The following is a 23,173-nucleotide window of genomic DNA, read 5'->3' on the forward strand; positions in this document are numbered from 1 at the left end:
CAGTGACTTTGGGCTCTGTGGGGGACAGTCCTGGAAGCTACGTGTCCAATATTAGGAAGAAGGTTGAAATCCAGGGCTTCTGCAGTAGGTTTCTCTGTAAGGACCCCAGCTCCAGTGAGTCAAGAAGCCCTATGGAGACTCTGTACATGGATCTGAAGATGGGGCAGAGAGGGGAGCTGAAACTTCATTAAGTAGGAGGGCTCCCTTTGTTGAGGGGAGAAGCAGATGATCACAATGGCCTCTTTGAGTCTTAAAATTCTGCGGCTCTATAGACCCATAAGAGGAGCTCCATTTAGCCACAAGGGAACCATATTGGCTGGCCATCAAAATTAAGTTTTCGAGTGAATTATTTTTCCCACGGAGACCTGGCCACTTTTGAGTTTTTTCAATTGGAAAAGTGTGAAAAAGGTTTAAAAAAAAATAAGCTAAGTGAGTGAAAGCACTACTTTCTCTGTGGTGGGCTACCAGAAATACCCTCAGGGATTTTTGAGAGAGAAGGGAAATGGTGATTTTCAGCAGTTTATAATTCAGCCAAACCTGGAAGGAATCTCACTGCAGGAGGAGAAGGCACCTCCCTGGCCCCAGCACTGACCCCTTTCCAAATTTACAAAGGCTCCAACAATCAAGGAAGGTGTGAGAGCTTCTCAAGAAGGTGCCGAGAATATTTTATAATAGAAAGTGCGAAGCAACTTCCATATTGGGAGTCACTACCAGCTCCCCCTCTAATTACTATTGGAGAAGGCTAGGGACAATAAATCGGTGACATTGATGTAACCCGAAGGACAAAGTGCTGCCCCTGCTCCGCTGCCCTGCATGAGGACAGAGTTGCTGATGTTTTTACCGGAGAATCCAGGGCTTTCCCCAGTCACAACTATTTTTTTGTGATGATGTTATTTACTTGTATTTTATCTTTAATACATTTACTATTATTTTATGTGCTTTAGGATCTAGCTCCCCCTCCCCTTGCTGTGTCCTGAGGTTCCCCTACTCTGGGGCAGCATCACACACTGAGGGGCAGGTGTCCTTAATCCAGCATCTCTCTTGCACTTAACTGAGCAAATCACACTGGCATCATTGTCGTGTGAGCACTGAGAGGCCCCCAGGGCAGTACCAGAGCAATGGCCCAAATGGATTTCAGTCCCCTTGCAGTGAAATGTGTCTGTCCAGACAGAGCCAGTTCCCTTCCCAAAATACCCTCCTCCTGGGGCTGATTCAGCGAAGCCACAGTCGAGGTGACAACAGAGAACGTTGGCGTCTGATAAATCCCAGCGAGAGTCACAGAGGGTTCCCCAGGCACCAAGAGCCTGGATCTCCACCCTCCCTGAGCATGTTGTGCTGCCGTTCACCAGCCGGAACCCTGTGTGCCCTGGGGAGAAGGGAGAAGGGGTTTTGAGAGGGAGCCTTGGAGCTATTTTATACCAAATAGTTAAAGAAAGGAAAGTCAGGGGGGATTTGATCTGATTCTATTTATCTTGGATCATTTGTGTTTTACAAGAAGCTGGTGCCATCCTATTACCCTAGCTCTCTACACAGTGAGATCTGTATATTGCTTCACCCTAATCTAGAATTCACATCACTGGGATTTTAAAAACTTCGCACTGAATTCTTACTTGAGCATATGGCTCCAGCATTATTTGCATGTGAGCATGTCTGATTGATGTGTGATATCCGGGGACAGTACGCATGGTGGGACTCATTCCCCGCGCACTAGAATGCTTCAGTCCAGATTGGTCCATGTTCTTCTCCAAAGTGAGCTCCTCCTGGGATAGATAGAGCTGTTCCACACTGTAGTTCATTACAGATAACGTTGGAAGCTTTGAGATCAAAGTGGGCATCACAGATTGTAGCCCAGGTGTCTCCATGTCTTACTTCCACACGTCCTGAGCAGGCACTATCCCCTCCAACCAGCTGGAGCTCAATGTGTCCTAGAAAGCAAATGAAGGATGAAAATTACAAAGGAGCCTTAGGGAGTTAGGTGTTCAACTGCCTTAGAACTTTGGCCAAAAGCCCATCCTGGGGCAGTGGAACAGTGCAGGCAACAATTAGACATTTTTTTAAAAACAATGTACAACAAATGGAAAGAGGGGATTTCAATAGCAATCGATATACATTGGAAGTTCTGAGATATAGAAAATCGATAAGGGAAGCTAAAGCTATCAGGGAAAACTCAGGCAGGGCTAGGAACAATAATGACCATTTTTTTCAGTATACTAGGAGTAAAGACAAACAAACAAACAAATCCTAACAAAGGTGTAGCCCATTACAAATGGAGATGGTAAAATAGTTTATAATGATGCAAATAAGGCAGAGGTGTTCAATAAACATTTCTAGTTTTGGATAGAAGTAGGATGTGTATTCATACTATGGGAAGAGGGTGAACCACTCTGCTGTCCGTTGGTAACTAAGGAGGATGTTAAACAGTATCTACTAGGGATAAACTTTTTTAAAATCCAGCAGGCCTGAATAGCTTATAAAACCTTGGAATAAATACAAATGTAGGACTGGAAGGAACCTCATGAGGTCAGCTAGTCCATCCCCCCACACCAAGGCAGCTTTAAGTATACCTAGTCCATGCCGGGTAGATATTTGTCTAACTTGTTCTTAAAAGTCACCAATGACGGGGATTCTACAACCTCCCTTGGTACCTTGTTCCAGTACTTAACTATCCTTATTGTGAGAAAGTTTTTCCTAATATCTGACCTGACTCTCCCTTGCTTCAATCTAAGTGGGTTACTTCTTGTCCTACCCATCATACAGAGAGAGCTCAAAACTGGACACAGTGCTCCAGCTGAGGCCTCACCAGTGCTCCAGCTGAGGCCTCACCAGTGCTGAGTACAGCAGGAAAATTACCTCCTCAATTACCAATTACATAGGACAATTCTGTTAATAAAATCCAGAATGACATTTCCTGTTTTCAAAACAGCATCACCCATTTCAGTCTGTGATCCAACATAACCCCAGAACATTTTCTGCAGTACTGCTGCCTAGTCAGTTATTCCCCATTTTGGATTTTTTGCATTTGATTGTTCCTTCCTAAGTCTAGTACTTTGTACTTGTCTTTCCTGAATTTTAATTTACTGATTTCAAACCAATTCTCCAATGTATCAAGGTCATTATGAATTCTAATACTCTCATCCAAAGAGCTTTGACCCCTCCCAGGTTTGTGTCATCCACACATTTTATGAATTTATTCTCTACTCCATCATCCATAAAATCATAGACCTGAAGGTCAGAAGGGACCATTATGATCATCTAATCTGACCCCCTGCACAACGCAGGCCACGGAATCTCACTCACCAACTCCTGTAACAAACCCCTAACTTATGTCTGAGCTATTGAAGTCCTCAACTCGTGGTTGAAAGACTTCAAGGTGCAGAGAATCCTCCAGCAAGTGACCCATGCAACACGCTGCAGACGAAGGCGAAAAAACCCCAGGGCCTCTACCAATCTGCCCTGGGGGAAAATTCCTTTCCGACCCTAAATATGGTGATCAGCTAAACCCTGAGCATGTGGGCAAGACTCACCAGCCAGCCACCCAGTAAAGAATTCTTTGTAGTTACTCAGATCCCACCCCATCACAGGCCATTGGACATATCTACCGCTAGTAGTCAAAGATCAATTAATTGCCAAAATTAGGCTATCCCATCATATCATCTCCTCCATAAACATATCAAGCTTAGTCTTGAAGCCAGACAGGTCTTTGGCCCCCACTGCTCCCCTTGGAAGGCTGTTCCAGAACTTCACTCCTCTGATGGTTAGAAACCTTCGTCTAATTTCAAGTCTAAACTTCCTGATGGCCAGTTTATATCCATTTGTTCTTGTGCCCACCTTGGTACTGAGCTTAAATAATTCTTCTTCCTCCATGGTATTTATCCCTATGATATATTTATAGAGAGCAATTATATCTCCTCTCAGCCTTCTTTTAGTTAGGCTAAACAAGCCGAGCTCACTGAGTCTTATCATAGAATCATAGAATATCAGGATTGGAAGGCACCTCAGGAGGTCATCTAGTCCAACCCCCTGCTCAAAGCAGGACCAATCCGCAACTAAATCATCCCAGCCAGGGCTCTGTCAAGCCTGACCTTAAAAACTTCGAAGGAAGGAAATTCCACCACCTCCCTTGGTAACGCATTCCAGTGTTTCACCACCCTCCTAGTGAAAAAGTTTTTCCTAATATCCAAACTAAACCTCCCCCACTGCAACTTGAGACCATTACTCCTTGTTCTCCCATCAGCTACCACTGAGAACAGTCTAGATCCATCCTCTTTAGAACGCCCTTTCAGGTAGTTGAAAGCAGTTATCAAATCCCCCCTCATTCTTCTCTTCCGCAGACTAAACAATCCCAGTTCCCTCAGCCTCTCCTCATAAGTCATGTGTTCCAGTCCCCTAATCATTTTTGTTGCCCTCAACTGGACTCTTTCCAATTTTTCCACATCCTTCTTGTAGTGTGGGGCCCAAAACTGGACACAGTACTCCAGATGAGGCCTCAACAATGTTGAATAGAGGGGAACGATAACGTCACTCGATCTCCTGTCAATGCCCCTACATATACATCCCAAAATGCCATTGGCCTTCTTGGCAACAAGGGCACACTGTTGACTCAGATCCAGCTTCTCGTCCACTGTAACCCCTAGGTCCTTTTCTGCAGAACTGCTGCCTAGCCGCTCGGTCCCTAGTCTGTAGCGGTGCATGGAATTCTTCCGTCCTAAGTGCATTACTCTGTGCTTGTCCTCTTTGAATCTCATCAGATTTCTTTTCTCCCAATCCTCTAATTTGTCTAGGACCTTCTGAATCCTATCCCTACCCTCCAGCGTATCTACCTCTCCTCCCAGTTTAGTGTCATCTGCAAACTTGCTGAGGGTGCAATCCACACCATCCTCCAGATCATTTATGAAGATATTGAACAAAACTGGCCACAGGACCAACCCTTGGGGCACTCCACGTGATACCGGCTGCCAACTAGACATGGAGCCATTGATCACTACCCGTTGAGCCCGACAATCTAGCCAACTTTCTATCCACCTTATAGTGCATTCATCCAGCCCATTCTTCTTTAACTTGCTTGCAAGAATACTGTGGAAGACCATGTCAAAAACTTCGCTAAAGTCAAGGAACAACTCGTCCACCACTTCCCCTCATCCGCAGAGCCAGTTATCTCATCATAGAAGGCAATTAGATTAGTCAGGCATGACTTGCCCTTGGTGAATCCATGCTGACTGTTCCTGATCAACTTCCTCTCCTCAAAGTGCTTCAGAATTGATTCCTTGAGGACCTGCTCCATGATTTTTCCAGGGACTGAGGTGAAGCTGTAGTTCCTAGGATCCTCCTTCTTCCCTTTTTTAAAGATGGGCACTACATTAGCCTTTTTCCAGTCATCCGGGACTTCCCCCGATCACCAGGAGTTTTCAAAGAGAATGGCCAATGGCTCTGCAATCACATCTGCCAACTCCTTTAGCACTATCGGATGCAGCGCATCCGGCTCCATGGACTTATGCTCGTCCAGCTTTTCTAAATAGTCCCGAACCACTTCTTTCTCCACAGAGGGCTGGTCACCTCCTCCCCATGCTGTGCTGCCCTGTGCAGTAGTCTGGGAGCTGACCTTGTTCATGAAGACAGAGGCAAAAAAGCATTGAGTACATTAGCTTTTTCTACATCCTCTGTCACTAGGTTGCCTCCCTCATTCAGTAAGGGGCCCACACTTTCCTTGACTTTCTTCTTGTTGCTAACATACCTGAAGAAACCCTTCTTGTTACTCTTGATATCTCTTGCTAGCTGCAACTCCAGGTGCGATTTGGCCTTCCTGATTTCACTCCTGCATGCCCAAGCAATATTTTTATACTCTTCCTCTTTAGTCATTTGTCCAATCTTCCACTTCTTGTAAGCTTCTTCTTTCATAAGACAGGTTTTCCATTCCTTGGACCATCCTAGTTGCCCTTCTCTGTACCTGTTCCAGTTTGAATTCATCCTTCTTAAACATGGGAGACCAGAATTGCACACAATATTCCAGATGAGGTCTCACCAGTACCTTGTATAATGGTACTAACACCTCCTTATCTCTACTGGAAATACCTCGCCTGATGCATCCCAAGACCGCATTAGCTTTTTTAACGGCCATATCACATTGGCAGCTCATAGTCATCCTGTGATCGACCAGTACGCCGAGGTCCTTCTCCTTCTGTGTTACTTCCAAGTAATGCGTCCCCAGTTTATAACAGAAATTCTAAATGCATGACCTTGCACTTTTCACTATTAAATTTCATCCTATTACTATTTCTCCAACTTACAAGGTCATCCAGATCTTCCTGTATGATATTCCGGTCCCTCTCTGTATTGGCAATACCTCCCAGCTTTGTGTCATCCGCAAACTTTATTAGCACATTCCCGCTTTTTGTGCCAAGGTCAGTAATGAAAAGATTAAATAAGATTGGTCCCAAAACTGATCCCTGAGGAACTCCACTAGTAACCTCCTTCCAGTCTGACAGTTCACCTTTCAGTGTGACCCGCTGTAGTTTCCCCTTTAAACAGTTTCTTATCCACCTTTCAGTTTTCATATTGATCCCCATCTTTTCCAATTTAGCTAATAATTCACCATTTGGAACCGTATCAAATGCCTTACTGAAATTGAGATAAATTAGACCTACTGCATTCCCTTTGTCGAAAAAATCTGTTACCTTCTCAGAGAAGGAGATCAGGTTGGTTTGACACGATCTACCTTTTGTAAAGCCATGTTGTATTTTGTCCCAATTACCACTGACCTCAATGTCCTTAACTAGTTTCTCCTTCAAATTTTTTTCCAAGACCTTGCATACTACAGATGTCAAACTAACAGGCCTGTAGTTACCCAGATCGCTTTTTTTTACTTTTCTTAAAAATAGGAACTATGTTAGCAATTCTCCAGTCAGACAGTACAACCCCTGAGTTTACAGATTCATTAAAAATTCTTGCTAATGGGCTTGCAATTTCATGTGCCAGTTCCTTTAATATTCTTGGATGAAGATTATCCGGGCCCCCTGATTTAGTCCCATTAAGCTGTTCGAGTTTGGCTTCTACCTCGGATGTGGTAATATCTACCTCTGTACCCTCATTGCCATTTGTCATCCTACCATTCTCCCTAAGCTCCTCATTAGCCTCGTTAAAGACTGAGGCAAAGTATTTGTTTAGATATTGGGCCATGCCTCGATTATCCTTAACCTCCACTCCATCCTCAGTGTTAAGTGGTCCCACTTCTTCTTTCTTTGTTTTCTTATTATCTATATGGCTATAGAACCTTTTACTGTTGGTTTTAATTCCCTTTTCAAGGTCCAACTCTACATGGCTTTTGGCATTTCTCACTATCCCTACATATTCTGACCTCAGTAAGGTAGCTTTCCTTGCTAATCCCTCCCATCTTCCACTCCTTGTAGGCTTTCTGTTTTTTCTTAATCACCTCTCTGAGATGCTTGCTCATCCAGCTTGGTCTACAACTCCTGCCTATGAATTTTTCCCCCTTTCTTGGGATGCAGGCTTCTGAAAGTTTCTGCAACTTTGACTAGAAGTAATTCCAGGCCTCCTCCGCCTTTAGATCCACAAGTTTTTCAGTCCAATCCACTTCCCTAACTAATTTCCTTATTTTTTTGAAAATTAGCCTTTTTGAAATCAAAAACCCTAGTTACAAATCTATTTTTGTTTATCCTTCCATTTAGTTTGAACTGAATTAGCTCATGATCAAGGTTGTCCCCTACAATCATTTCTTCTATGAGGTCCTCACTACTCACCAAAACCAAATCTAAAATGGCATTCTCTTGTCATAAATATAAAGGGAAGGGTAAACCCCTTTAAAATCCCTCCTGGCCAGAGGAAAAATCCTATCACCTGTAAAGGGTTAAGAAGCTAAAGGTAACCTTGCTGGCACCTGACCAAAATGACCAATGAGGAGACAAGATACTTTCAAAAGCTGGGAGGAGGGAGAAAAACAAAGGGTCTGGGTCTGTCTGTATACTGCTTTTGCTGGGGACAGAACAGGAATGGAGTCTTAGGACTTTTAGTAAGTAATCTAGCTAGGTATGTGTTAGATTATGATTTCTTTAAATGGCTGAGAAAATAGCTGTGCTGAATAGAATGAATATTCTTGCCTGTGTGTCTTTTTTGTAACTTAAGGTTTTGTCTAGAGGGATTCTCTATGTTTTGAATCTAATTACCCTGTAAGGTATCTACTATCCTGATTTTACAGAGGTGATTCCTTTACTTCTATTAAAAGTCTTCTTGTAAGGAAACTGAATGCTTTTTCATTGTTCTAAGATCCAAGGGTTTGAGTCTGTGGTCACCTATGCAAATTGGTGAGGATTTTTACCAAACCTTCCCCAGGAAGTGGGGTGCAAGGATTGGGAGGATTTTGGGGGGAAAGACGTGTCCAAACTATGTTTCCCAGTAAACCCAGTTAAAGTTTGGTGGTGGCAGTGGAAATCCAGGGGCAAAGGATAAAATTAATTTGTACCTTGGGGAAGTTTTAACCTAAGCTGGTGAAAGTAAGCTTAGGAGGTTTTCATGCAGGTCCCCACATCTGTATCCTAGAGTACCTTGACACCTCTCTTGTCAGTTCAGCAACTACTTGGTGAAGGAATCTATAAGCTGTCGTATCCAAGAGCCCTATTATTATTACTAGCACTTGTCCTCCAGTCTATATCTGGGAAGTTAAAGTCTCCCAAGATCACACAATTCCCATAGGTTTTTACTTCTTTAAAAACATTAAAGAGGTCTCTATCCATATCCAGTACGGATCCCGGCAGTCTATAGCACACCCCAAGCACTGTCCCAGGGCAGGCTCTAGTAGCTTTCTACCCCAATGTGATTTTTGCTCAGACAGACTTTGTCTTATCCATTCCATCACTTCTTATTTCTTTACAGTCTGCCTCATCATTGATATACAATGCTACTTCACCACCTTTGCCTTTACTTCTGTCTTTCCTAAACAGCACATACCCTTCAATATCCATACTCCAGTCATGACTGCTATTCCACCATGTTTCTGTTATCCCTATAATATCTGGTTTCACTTCCTGCACCAGTAGCTCTAGTTCCTCCATTTTATTACCTAGGGTCCTTGCATTAGTGTACAAACATCCTAATTTTTGCCATTTGGCTTCCCTCACATTCTTTACACAATTGGGCACAGACATTCTTCTGCCAATATTACCTATTAGGTTGGTATGTACACTGCCCTTCCACTTTATGTCCATTCTCCTACCTACAGCTGTATCCTCTCTTACTTCATTTTCTTCTCTCTCAAAGAGAATAACTGGGGTGGAGATTACCTGGACATCTCCCAACCATCTCCCCCAAATTCCTAGTTTAAAGCTCTCTTGATCAGTTGTGCCATCCTCCTTCCTAGAAGTCTATTTCCCTCCTTACTCAGGTGAAGTCCATCCCAAGAGAACAGTCCTCTGTCCATGAATGCTTCCCAAAGCCCTCCTTATAGCACCACTGCCTGAGTCATCTGTTGAGCATCATAATATTGTCACACCTTTGTTGCCCTTCTCTAGGAACAGGCAGAATCCCACTGAAGATCACCTGAGCCTCGATTTCCTTAAGCGTCTTCCTCAGCCTAGCATAGTCTCCCTTGATACGTTCCAGCGAGAATCTAGCCATATCATTTGTTCCCACATGAAGGACAATCAGTGGATTTTTTCCCACTCCTGTTAGGATCCTCTTCAGCCTCAGGTCCATATCCCGTATCTTAGCACCCAGCAGACAGCACACCCTTCTGTTCTCTGGATCAGCTCTTGTTACAGGCCTGTTTATTCTTCTCAGTAATGAGTCCCCAGTCATGTTGACCTGCCTTTTCCTTGCGATGGTGCGATTCTCCAGTCTATCCCCTGTTCCATCTGACCACAAGTCCTCTCGATTCCTATTGTCCCTTGCAATCCTCTGCAACCCATCCCGTATCCTCCTGGGGCTCATATTTGGTGATATCTCCATTGACTCTGGCCCTCTTCCAATAGGACTATCTGCTCTTCTCTTTTTCCTTGCCCTCTCACCTTCAGTGACCACCTGCTGTGCCTCTTCTTCATTTTCCAACTCTGCAAACCTGTTCCTGAGCGCTATTTCTCCTTCACTGCCCTGTCTTTTCCTCTGCCTGGTTTTCCTAGTCACATGCTTCCCCGTCCACTTTCCGCACCCAGCAGTATCCTCTCAGAGTTCTTCGGTCCTGCTTCCATCTGCAAGTCTGAGCTTTTCTCTCCAGCCTCCTCATGTCTTTGCTCCATCATCCGCTCGAACCCCCTTCTAAACTCAAACAGAATCTCCACCTGCATCTCTAATCCTAGGATCTTTCCTTCCATCAGCTCTATCAGGCGGCACTTCATGCAGAAAAAATTCTTTTCAGGTACCTCCTCCAGGATCATGTACATGCTGCAGCTTCCACATGCAATCATCTTCATAGCGTCTTCCACTACTTGGGTCACTTCCCCTGCTGCCTCTGTATCTGTCATCGCCTTCTCACCTAAGTCCTGTTAGTCTGGGAAACACAAACCAAACCAAAACACCCACCCACAGCAAAACAAACCCCCCAGCGAGCATGAAAACACTGCCAGACCACCCCACACTCCCTTCACTAGGCTGTCAGTTCCTTTGCCTGTCTCTCTTAGTCTTCCCCCCCCAAACTCCCCTGTTTACAGCTCTGTTTGCTGGCTCCTGTGCTGCAGCAGCTGTCTGTGCCGCTGCCTGACTGGCTGGCTGCCTTTATCCAAATCATTAAATAAAATATTGAATAGTACCAGGCCCAGGAGAGTGATATTATTTCTGTATCCATAGGAACACAGTGACCAGAGAGAAAAGTGTTTAAAGCCACTAATGGCCAATGGGCATATGTCTTACCTAATCCTCAGCATTTCCCTCAAAACCTGGGCTGGCCCAGCCTATCCCAGGTACCCCTGCTTCTGGGGACTGGGTTTCAATCTCCTTCCCTGCAGACCCTGCCTCTCCTTCTCTGTTCATCAGGGCTTCTCTTTTGATAGTTCCCAAGCTCTTTGTTTAATTTTTCCACTGAAAGGGCCCCTCCCCTCTCCCAAGCTAGGGGGGTTGTGCCCAGCTTGGTCAGAGGCAAAAGTTCAAAGGCCTTGACACCCGTATTGTCAGTTAAGCACCAGTGACTGGGTTCTCTGCAGCCATTGTCTGCCTTGCTGGGACATGTGGGGAGCTCCAGCAGGAGTTACTCTTTGAATCCTGGTAGGAAATGGCAAAACAGCAATAAAAGAAACAGAGGTACACATAATATATGTAAACATACAGATATTTCCTATGGTCTTTGCAGGGGTCATAGTGGACAAGCAACGGAACTAGAGGTCCCAGGATGATGCTGTGAAAAGGCTAAGATGATCCTTGGAGGTTTAAACGGGAGCAGTGAGAAGAGCTGGCTGAAACACAGGATTTCCAGCTCACAGGAAATTTTGCTATTTCAAAACTTCCTGTGAACCAAATTTGTTCTGGAAACACCAACACATGGTGTGTCCAACATGAAATTTGCTCCCAGGGGCACCAGCAGATGCTGAGTGACACTGACATTCTTGTAAAAGTGGCAAAGAGTCCTGTGGCACCTGATAGACTAACAGACGTATTGGAGCATAAGGTCTCATGGGTGAATACCCACTTTGGCAGATGCATGTAGTGGAAATTTCCAGGGCGAGGCATAAATATGCAAGCAAGAATCAGGCTAGGAATAACAAGGTTAGTTCAATCAGGGAGGATGAGGCCCTCTTCTAGCAATTGAGGTGTGAACACCAAGGGAGGAGAAACTGCTTTCATAGTTGGCTAGCCATTCACAGTCTTTGTTTAATCCTGAGCTGAGGGTGTCAAATTTGCAAATGAACTGAAGCTCAGCAGTTTCTCTTTGAAGTCTGGTCCTGAAGTTTTTTTGCTGCAAGATGGCTACCTTTAAATCTGCTATTGTGTGTCCAGGGAGATTGAAGTGTTCTCCTACAGGGTTTTGTACATTGCCATTCCTAATATCTGATTTGTGTCCATTTATCCTTTTACGAAGGGATAAATTCTTGTCAGTTTCATCATCCCAGGATTTCTAAATTCCCTGCTATGGAGCTGGGAGCTGAGCCCTGGTTAAAGCTGGGACTCCCTTCTCCATGGCAGTGTTTCCCTGGAGCTTCAGACTATAGAGTACCAGGGTCTCTGGTCCTGGGGCAGTCTACAGGGTGCAGCTATCCCAGAGCAGTTGACCTGAGAAGACTGGGGTACCTGGCCCCAAGGCAGTCTGCATGCAGGTTTCTGCCACAGACCTGCCTGTGATCTGGAGAAAGTTCATTACACCCGACTCACTTTCATGGGAAATGTCCAGTTCAACAAACCCGCATTTTCCAGTGAAGCTCTATTTTGTTGGATAATTTCTGACCAAGGACATGATTTTACCTCTGTATACAGCATGGTGAGAGCAATACTGCATCCAGCTGTGCTGTCCACATTTTAAGAAGGATATTAAAAAAAAATGGAAAGGGTACAGAGAAGAGCCACAAAGATGATTTAAGGACTTGAAAATATGCCTTGTAGTGAGAGATTCCAGGAGCTCCGTCTCTTTATTTTTAATAAAGACCAAGAGGTGGCGTGATTATACTGTATAAGTACTTTAGTGTAGAAGTACTTGCACAGGGACAAAACACTGGTATGTAGAGGCCTCCTTATTCTAGTGGAGAAAGACAAAACAAGAACAAATGGCTGGAAGTTAAAGCCAGAGAAATTCATATTAGAAGTAAGCCATACACTTTTCATAGTGAGGGCGATTAACCATTGGAACAAACTAAAAAGGGAAGCAGAAGATTATTCACTCCTGAAGTATTTAGATGAAGACTGGATGCCTTTCTGGAAGATGTGCTTTAGCCAAACAAAAATTATTGGGTTCAGTTCAGGAGTAACTGGATTAAATTCTGTAGCTTGTTACCCAGGAGGCCAGACTATATGATCTAATGTTTCCTTCTGCCCTTAAAATCTATGAAGCTATGTATCTAAAAGGAAGTCAAGCACTCAAACATTCAGAATGCCAGATGCGTGCTGTCCTCTGTAACCTTAATTAGTCCCTTTTGTATTTGCATTGTGATAGTCTTTAATTACACGATCAAATGCCAACTCTTACAGGATAATCTCTTCCTGTCGTATGTTCATTTCCATCCAGCTTGCCCGCACCTCCCTCCAACTGACAGTGGGAGAGTCACGGTGCCCGTGGTCATCTGCATTATCCTGGGGGTCCTGCTCTGCCTGGTCTTAGTCATTCTGGGGGCGCAGGTGCGAAGAGCCAGGGCACAGCACAGAGGTGGGTCCTGATTGGTGTCACTGTGTGAAATGCCACTGCAATAGCAGTGGGCTGCATGGTTTCAGAGTTTGGGGCGGTACCAGGCTGGGTGGGGTGGCTGAGGGTGCCCAACTCCTCTCTCATTGAATATTTCATCAACTGTCTGGCAGTGGAACAGCCCAGCCATGAAATCTGAAGATGATACTAGCTAGGGAGTGTCACAGTTTCAGAGAAGCTGCCTCTGTATCCCCCCATCACCTGTCTCTGGGTGGGAACCCCCATCCCACCTCCTTGTGGCCAGGGGGTTTTAATGCTGCACACTCCCCTGCCTTCCACTGTGATACCCCCAGCAAACCAGTCTGCCTTCAGACCAGCCCCCATGCTGTGCATTCTCCCCAACGGCTATGAGCAGGGCATTGCCAGCAGTTACAAGTTACCAACCAGCTCTCTCTCAGCAGACTCCACTTTATTCCTAGGATAAAAGTATGACAGAGAAAACATTAAAAACAATAAAAATTCCTCCACACTTGCTGAACATACCAGAATTCACCCGTCTTCCTCATGGGCAGCCTGGGAGACTCACGTCCCTCCAATGATTCAGTGTTGGGATCCCTGTGGACAGAAAGTCCTGCCCATTTGCTGAATCAAAATGAAGGCCCTGAGTCTGTTTAAACTCAGCCTTTCATATCAGAAGTCCTCCTTTGTCTCTTGGTCTCTGGTAACCCAGCTGGAACCAGTCTGTGTAAACCACACCGAAGGCTGTTACCTTTCTGGAGTTGTTTACAATCTCAGTGATTCATCTTCATCAACCCCCCAACACATACACACACACACAAACACTGTTTGTTCTCCCTGAAGGAGCTGGGGTAACCCTCCCACATACAGTAGAACCATTCATAGCTTTAGTTCATAAACCATTCATAGCTTTAATACAGTGATTCCCAAAGATACTGCCTGGAGCTGCAGTATCTGCCACAGGGAGGGGATCTGAATATCATGAGAAGAGACATCATGGAAAAGGGAGCTAGAGAAACGGGAAATATTGTCAGGAAAAAAAATTGTATAAAAATCGAGCTGTGGTAAATAGTTGTGAAGAGAGTGATCCAGTAGAAAAGACAATCTTAGGAAGGAGAAGTGTGGGAAAGGAGCATTATATTGTATTGTACTGAAAGCTGGCACTTGTAGGGGATTTTACTTCTGTAAACCACTGTACAAACATTAGCTCCCAGGGCCTTGGAAAGAAGATGAAGAACGGGACTGCCATCAACATACAGGTAACATTCACAACTTTGCAGTAAGACAATGACTATAATCAGACCTCATGGTTCAGGGCTTCAGCCAGTCGCCTGCAGGGGTCAGGAAGGACTTCTGGGAAGCCCCCATATTTGTGTTTTGTTTTGCTTTGTTTTGTTTTTTGCCCTCTTCTGAAGAATCAGACATTCTCTACAGAGAGAGCTGTGACACTGGATGGGCTGGACCAGTCCTCTGAGGTGATATAGAGAAACCTCTTTTGAAGATATCTGGCTGGTGTGTCTTTTTCACCTGCTCAGGGTCAAACCAATTGTCAGATTTGGGGTCAGGAAGGAATTTCCCCCCAGGTCAGATTGGCAAAAAGGGACCTTGAGGGATTTTCCTCTTGCTCTAGCATGGATCAACTGCCAGGATTATCTAGGCATTTCTCAAGTAATCAGTTCCCTGCCATTGCAGGGGCCTTGGGCATTGGTGATACCTTACTCGTTCCTGCTTTCTGCATGTGGCACACAAGAGCTTATTCTCCTGAGGAATGAAATGCTTTACTCTAAGTGCATCTTTCGGCTCAAACCTTGGGGTATCTGGGTGAAATGCAGTGGCCTGTGTTATACAGGAGGTCACACTAGATGTTCAAATGGTCCCTTCTGGCCTTAAACTCTATGAAAAAAAATGATGTTCTCACCATTTTGCAGATAAACACCTGCATGGGGGAAGAATTATTTAAGATGCTCCGAAGGGGAATAACTAGGAATAATGGGATGAGATTAAAAAGGGAACATTTAAGATGAATGTGAGGAAGCTTCCTCACAGCGATGTAGCCCTGGGAACCATAATCCAAGGGCTGTTGTGGAAAGAAACCCTGTCACCCGGCTCATTTAAATTCCAGCACTGGGAATGTGCGGTAGGGTTCAGGCTCGCACTGGGCCCACGGGATGAGCTGGATGATCCCACAGTGTTTCCCATCTCTGGTTTCAATGACCCTGTGCAAACCCTGCCCTTTGTTTTCAGGCTCCAGAAGACCCTTGGATCCCTTCCCTGAGGCCGTGTACGAGGAGATTGATTATAACCTGATGAGAGAGAAGCAGGAGATGTTCAGTCGCTCAGGTCTGTGGGTCTCACTCTTAACAGGCAGCAGCTATCTAACGCCCTGTCCATCTGAGGCCCTGACCCAGAGTTAAATCACTGCAGCTTCAGCCCTGTGAGCTTGTCATTGGAGCTGGGCACAAATCTCCATTGCAAAATGTTTTGGTGAAAAATGCAGATTCAGAGACACCGAAACATTTCACAGATTCCTGTCAATTTCACCCAATTGTTCCAAATACACACAGAATGATTCATTTCATTTCAACACTTTCTAAAAAAAATATTTTGTTTCTTTCAATTGGATATTATTTTTCCATTAGAAATTTTCTTTAATATTATTGGAAAAAAACCAAACAAACAAAAATGAACTAATGCCCAAAAGAACACCAAATGGTTTCATTCAATATGAAACTTTTTTTTTGCTTTTGCATTTCCCAAAAATTGCCAAAAAAGAAAAGTTATTTTTGGCTCAATTCAAGCCAATGTTGCGGGGTTCTTTTGCTTTTTTTCCCCAATGGCCAGAGAACCAAACAATCTGTTTTTTTGCCAAGCTCTGTGGGAGCTGGGTCTGTGGTGAGACCAGCAGTTACTCATGTAGAATGAGGGAGATGAGTTTCCTTCCCACCATACACTGTGAGTCCCAATTTTAGGGACACTAAATGTCACTCTGCCTGTCCTGCAGCCTTGGCGTGTAACCAATAAGGGGTTAGGAAAGCGACCGCCTTGCGCAAGGCTAAATTATAATTTGAAAACTGCTCTTGAGCATTGGAGCAGGGGATGTTCTGTGCCCCTATCCCACCTCAGCCACTGGTCTGCTGGGTGGGCTCCCTCCTGCCCCTGGAGCAGAGAGATCAGCCCAGGAGAGCCGCTTGACTTTGAGTCATGGCCCTGTTATCCTTTGTGCCATATTGTCTCCATGTGTGACGGGAACATCCTGCCTAAGGGCTCTGCTGTGGTGGGGCTCTGGGAACATGCTCAGGGCATCTCCCAGCATCACTGCCAAGATGGTTACAGTAAATCACAGCGGACAGCTGATCGACTGATTCATGGGGGAGGTGGGTATTTACCCTTAAGAAGAAGGAGTCCCCTCTGTGGCTGAGGAGGCCAGAACCATTGTGGGACTTCCCTGGACCAGCAGCCAGAGACGTGCCCTTCACTCACCCCAGCATCTTTCAGGTCAGATTGTATCATCCCCTCACCCACTTTTACACAGTAACATGGAGATTTCTCTTGGGGAGTCTGTGTCAGCCTCTCACCTCTCAGAGTGGAAGGAGGAATAGACTGAGACTGGAAATCTGGATGTGTTCCCATTCCCACAGCTCTGCTGTTCTTACTGTGATGAATTTCTGGTGCTCGTCTCTCCTGTCTCCTATTCAGATGATTCAGTGACAAAGCTGCAGTATTACACCGGGGACAGTGAGGGGGAAAATGATCCTGGATCAGAACAAGGTAATGGGGGAGGGGCAGACTCAGGCTGAAAGACCCAAATCTGGGCAGAGAACAGAATTTCTATGACACTGTCTGCAATCGCAGCCATTTCCCTCTCCACGGTTCCCATTTTACACAGTCGGGTCTAATCCCATTGAACAGGATTTCTGTCAGAATCTCAGGATGGGACCATGTGACCATCTCCTGAGCACACGTCCCTGGGAGTGGCTCCCAGTGACCTCCCCAGGTGAGGAGCTGGAGAAGACGCGTCAGTCTCTTTGGGTGGAAGGCGTCAGTGCCCAGCAGGGCTCGTCTCTCATGCCCAAGAAGAGGAATATTGTCCTTTGTTATATTTACAGAGGGACTCAGCCCAACTCACTGATCCAAACCCACCAGAACTTTGGAGGGGGGGAATTTGCAGATTCTGACCCCAGCTCTGGATCTCAGTTTTGCAGCTGACACCTGTTGCTATAACAGGCTGAAGCAAAATCTTGGATCTGAACTTCCTGACCTGGCCCCATCTCTAATTTTAAACAGGGCAGCATTTCTACCCCAGCAGCTCTCAAGGGAGTCCATGATTTGTGCCTTTTGGGATTTTAGCCTGTGGTTGCGGGAGGAAACTTTGAGCAGATGAGCCAGGTCTGCTGAGAAGCTGGAGCGCTGCCAAGCTTAGCCCAGGGCTGCCTGAGAGGCTAGTGGAGAGCAGGAGCTCACAAAGGATCAGGACAGTGATCTCCCAGTGGGATCTTTAATTCCTGCAGAGTGGAGGAAAGTTCAAACCTGTCTGCAGAGATCGGCTGGATTCACACAGGCCAGTTCTGGCCTGGCAGCGCCCTTGTTGCAACCTGTTATCTCAGCACAACCCAGATTCTGCTCCCACTGAAACACGTAAAAGAGCTGCTGTTGGATGCTGCAGGGAGAGGATTGGCTCCTAGTTATTTCTGGGACTCCTGTTTTACTGTAGTTCTCTGTCTTGTGCCCTGCTCAGCATGGGCCCCCTATAACTTCCCCTCTCATGTGCCATGACACATAGCTCTAGTTATAAGGGCCACCTGCACTGAAGAGACGCTGCTGGTGCCATGGGCTGAGTGTGGTGTTTGCTGTTCCAGAGGAAGCTTCCCCAGGAGGGTCTGAGTTGGATTATGATAACGTGGAGGAGCCTGCCTTGAACGACGTCCCCCAGACTCCAGACGGCCGAGGTGAGTAGTGAATCCGCCTCCTGGAGGCAACGTCACCCTGACAAAAAACTGAATGTGTTTCCCAGTAGGGACAATAGTGGCTTGTTAAGAAAACCACAAAGTTCACCCAGTAGTATTTTCTATTGAGGGAGAGATAGCTCAGTGGTTTGAGCATTGGCCTGCTAAACCCAGGATTGTGAGTTCAATCCTTGAGGGGGCCATTTAGGGGACCTGGGACAAAAATTGGGGATTGGTCCTGCTTTGAGTAGGGGGTTGGACTAGATGACCTCCTGAGGTCCCTTCCAGCCCTGACATTCTATAAACACTGGGGTCCCTGACCAGGCTCATAACAAGAGCTGTGTGGAGGCCCAGGGATAGGGAAGAGTGAGGTATAGGTCTCGATAAAGGCCCATTGCAGGGACTGAAGGAGCAGTTCGCTCAGGAGCTTCCCATGCAATACTTGGCTCAGGTCACTGCCCTGTGACCATCACTGCCATGAGCACTAGGGTAACTCACTGTTTGTGAAGAGGGCATATCGAAGCACAGATGTCTACAGTGCAGCAATGTTCCCTTCCAGTCTTTCCTGGCATGCAGCTATTGCAGCGTATATACGTCTGTGTCAGACATGCTGGGATAGGGTGGTGGATGGGACAGAGATTTTACACCCAAGGGCCCCTGTCCCAACCTTATTAGCTGGCTCAGCTCCAAGTGGTGTCAGTACGTTGGAGACTGATGGCAGTTTATGGGGTAAACTTTATCAAGAGAATGCATTGAAAAGACATTTTTAAAATAATGTCAAGTTTAGGAAGCCGGGAACAAACTCTGGACAATTCCAAGTCATTTACATTTGTAATTATTGAAACCAAATGCCTTGTGGAGCAATCCCTCTGGATTAGATTCCAGTCACCACTTTCTACAACTCCCCCTTCCCCTCAACATCTGGGAGCTCTAGGATCCACTCAATGAGCTATTGAAATGTATCAGATCAATGTGATATGTAAAACCCCTCAATCTGAGGGTTCCAGGGGAGGGATCCTCTTATCGCCCTGAGGGTGGAAGTGCTGAGAGATCCCCAGGGACCAGTGAGGCTGGTGCATCTGCAGCTTGTAGTTTACTTCTACCTTCACTGTGACTATTCTCTTAATTACTTCACATCTTCATGTCAGATGCCCCTGCCCTGCCTGGAGATGTCCCAGGGGATGGTTACGATGATACCAGAGAAGTGTCTGACTCTGAAGGTGACCCTGGTTTGGGGCAGAATGATAAGCAAGGCATAGGGGCGAGTGACAGGGAGAGGGATTCACAGACAGGTGAGTGGAGAACTGTTTGCAATTCACACTGTCTCTGCAGAGTGGGAGGGCTGGAAATGTGGGGTACGCAGCAAGGGAACAGCCCTGGCCAACCAACACCTGTGAGACAAACTCTCCTTCTCTCGTCTCTCCATTCCCTGAAAGCAGAGGCTTCAGTGCCTGCCATGGGGGGAGGAACAGCAGGGTCCAGGCTGGGTGATACTTCGTGGTCAAACCAGCAAGACACCTAGGATCCTTCTGCCTCTAGGTTCCAATCCTTGTGTGGCTGCCACGCCCTGGATGTGCTGGATTCCCACCACTTCACTCTGCCTGTATCTTTTCGGCAGAATCCTATACACCAAAGTCCTCTTACTGCTGCACCAGTGCTAACGAGCCCATGACACATCCTGTAAAATCTGGGATGGGCTTTGCCCATTGTCCTTAGCCAATATCTCCCTCTCTTCCCCAATGTGTCATGAGCAGAGACACCACCCACCACCAATGAAATGTGCATTGATTAGGACTTGATAAAAATAACGTGCTAATGTTCATTGCTAGGGCAGAGTGAAAGTTATGATGTTCTTAACTAATCGCTCCTTGCTGGTAAGTGCTTGGGTTTTGTACATGAAGTGACAGGTAGCTATAGCTGGCACTAGGCAACTTTACCTCGTCTGGAAACCAAAGGTTTTAATTTCCAGACTATGTACAGTAACTCCTCACTGAAGGTCCCCCCGCTTAATGTTGTTTCAAAGTTACGTTGCTGCTCCATTAGGGAACACGCTGTTTTAAAGTTGTGCAATGCTCCCTTATAACATCGTTTGGCTGCCTGCTCTGTCCACTGCTTGTATGATTTTGTGGAAGAACAGCGACTTTACAAGGGAGCATTGCACAACTTCCTCTTCTCCACCTCCTCCCACTCCTTCCCAGCACTTCTCCTGGGTCCTATGCACCCAGCTGTTTAGCAGCACTTAGGACTTTCTGGCGGGGAGGGGGAGGAGCGGGGAAGCACTGTGTCTCCACTCCTCCCCCTCCCTCCCAGAAAGTCCTAAGTGCTGCCAAACAGCTGTTTGGAGATCCTTAGGACTTTTTTTGAGTGGGGGGGGAGAAGGAGCGGGAATGCGGCGTGCTCCAGAGAGGAGGTGGAGTGGGGATGGGAAGAGGTGGGCCTGGAGTGGAGCGGGGATGGGAAGAGGCAGGCAAAGTCGGTGCCTGTTCTTCTCTGGGTAACTGCCACTGCTGCTGCAAAGGTGCTTCCTAGCCTCCTTGCCTGCAGGGGGCTGTGCCTGTGTGGGGTAAGCCAGGGGCACTTCCCAACCACAGGACAGTACAATACTGTACAGTATATAATGCCTTTTGTTTGCCCCAAAATAATTTCTTTGGAACTTAACCCCCCGCATTTACATTAAATCTTATGGAAAAATTGGATTCGTTTAACATCATTTCACTTAAAGTTGCATTTTTCAGGAACATAACTACAACGTTAAGTGGGGAGTTACTGTATAGACATGATGGATTAGAACTTGTCATAGACCCGAGACTGAAGGGGGAACGGTTCCCAATCTGTACTGCAGAGCAGAGGTTCCCAAGCTGGGCAGCACAGAACATATTCTGGGGCGGCATGAGAAGCCAGAGCAGAGAGCGGTGACTCCTGTCCCGGTGCCCCGTTTTGAAGGCAGCGCTGCCACCGGCAGCAATGCAGAAGTACAGATGTCATGGTCTGGTGTTGCTACTCTTATTTCTCCGCTGCTGCTGGCGGTAGTGCTGCCATCGAGCGGGGTGTCTGGAGAGCTATATACTGATATGGCTCTTTGTGACTCAATGCCCGACTGGTTTTCATAGTTAGTGAAAGTTGCATGTTGTTGTTTTTTTAAATGGGTATATGTACTTGTGTGGCAGGGAGGGGAAGTGTCAATTACTACGGAGACAAAGAAAGGAGCCACAATCAAATAAGTTTGAGAACCACAGCTGTAAAGTGCACTCCACCTTGCTCTGCAGCCACACATAACCATAGAATCGATCCACTGACTGTATCTGTCTCCCTTGGTATTTTCAGGTGGGAGTCTGCAGTCGCTAGGGGGTGAAGTTGTCTCTGGGATGGAGAAGGAAACCCCGTCCCTGCTTCTTGGAGACACAGGTTATGATGATGTGGGACATGGTGACTCTGGGGGTTCAATATCATAACAATTTGATTGGACAAACTAACCCTGTGATGATGTAAATGCTTCACCTCTTTCTCTCAGAAATGATGGCCCAGAGAAAGTCCCTTCCTGGTTGATAGACAAAGCAGGTGTTTTTATAAGATTTGTGTGAAGCCGCAGGAAATACAAGAGTGAGTGGGGAAAAGGTTCATAAGCTTTCTTTGTATAATTTTCCATTGTTTGGAAGGAGTGGAAGTTTCCTGCTGTTTTATGCCTATATTTTCTTCAGCTTGACTTTGTGACTTTTTTATATTAAATCTTTTCTGAAAGTCTTCCCCTTAGTGAAAGTTTTTCTTGCCAGATGAATTGTTCAGTTTCCAGGGCTCAGCACAGGGAGACGCTGAGATTAAACAAACCAAGAGACAAGGGAAGGCCACCTCTGGTATGGCTGGCTGTTTGATAGCAGGGTGGGTTTACACATCAGACATGTGGTAAAAGTGAGAAACCAGGTAGAGAACATTCTGAGATGAGCAACATGGTTGTTCCTGAAGTGAATTCAGATTTGAAACTTTCATTGAATTCAAGGAGATAAATGGAAAATTCTCCCAGGGTAATTCACACCTGAAGTTAAACAAACTGAAAAGATTTCCCGATTAGCAATAAATGCAGAGGATGAATATTTCTGCTAGGACAATAAATGAATTCTGTAGAAAATAATGGCAAGAGGAGGGTTAATAAGAACCTGGATTTCCACTGAACCAATGAGGCTACAAGAAGTAACAAGTCACTGAGTTGTTACGACAAACCCCAGTAAAACCAATCATGTTCACACAGTGGCATGTTTATTTCCATAACAATCCACAAATATAGTTTACAATCAATGCTGAGCTGAGTACTGACCAGTGGAAAAGCCAGAAGTGTTCTCTTAATGAAAGTGTTCTCAGTGAAATCAGTGTTCTCAGAAGTGTTCTCAGTGAAATCAATACCAGAACGCACAAAGAGTACATCACTCTTTCACAGAAATGTCTGTCTTTCCTTTACCACAAGTTCTGCATTCAGCTGGGTCACTTCATCTGTAGAAGGATAGATTGGAAATAGAAATGTCCAGAGAAGGTGCTTCCAATCATCTGCATTCAGCAGGGCCAGGAGTCATATAAAAAGAGAGAAATACAACAATTTACTTTTGAAAGGAGAAAAATAAAAATACAGTAGGAAGATGTGTAATAGGGCATACTGAACCTTGACGACTGAGGAGGGAAATCTCAGGGGCTGTGCTAACCTGTTCCAAGGGCTGTGTCCTCAAGACAGATTTGTGGGACAAAGGCAATGACCACAGAGAGAGAAAGTGGACCCATTGTGGGTGTTTGTGCTTCGACAGGGAACACAGGCTGCTGACCCTGCCTAGGGCCTGGGACTGGAGCCTTATAGAGGGAGCAGATGAAGGCTCCTCTCTTCAGGCTGAAGGAATCCTGGCAAATGTTCCTGGGTTTGGCCAGTCCATCCAGGGTTTCATGTCACTCACAGGCTGAAAGAGGAGGA

The 23,173-nt window shown here is 45.8% G+C and overlaps 1 protein-coding gene across 3 annotated transcripts in view; it reads left to right on the plus strand.

Annotated features, from left to right (window-relative positions):
- Positions 1 to 21,966, plus strand: part of LOC125632420 (uncharacterized) — a 31,654-nt gene extending 9,688 nt beyond the window's left edge. For 2 of the 3 annotated variants that reach the window (XM_075120355.1, XM_075120365.1), the window contains 6 exons: positions 13,151 to 13,288; positions 15,527 to 15,622; positions 16,979 to 17,050; positions 18,139 to 18,228; positions 19,374 to 19,517; positions 21,550 to 21,966. In XM_075120355.1, the coding sequence (XP_074976456.1) occupies positions 13,151 to 13,288; positions 15,527 to 15,622; positions 16,979 to 17,050; positions 18,139 to 18,228; positions 19,374 to 19,517; positions 21,550 to 21,677 (668 nt within the window). In that variant the 3' untranslated portion in view covers positions 21,678 to 21,966. The remainder of the gene's footprint in view (positions 1 to 13,150; positions 13,289 to 15,526; positions 15,623 to 16,978; positions 17,051 to 18,138; positions 18,229 to 19,373; positions 19,518 to 21,549) is intronic. The other variant, XM_075120356.1, reaches the window with a different exon arrangement.
- Positions 21,967 to 23,173: the final 1,207 nt, after the last annotated feature.

The sequence above is a fragment of the Caretta caretta genome, chromosome 1 (genome assembly GCF_965140235.1).
Source record: "Caretta caretta isolate rCarCar2 chromosome 1, rCarCar1.hap1, whole genome shotgun sequence".
Classification (NCBI taxonomy): Eukaryota; Metazoa; Chordata; order Testudines; family Cheloniidae; genus Caretta; species Caretta caretta.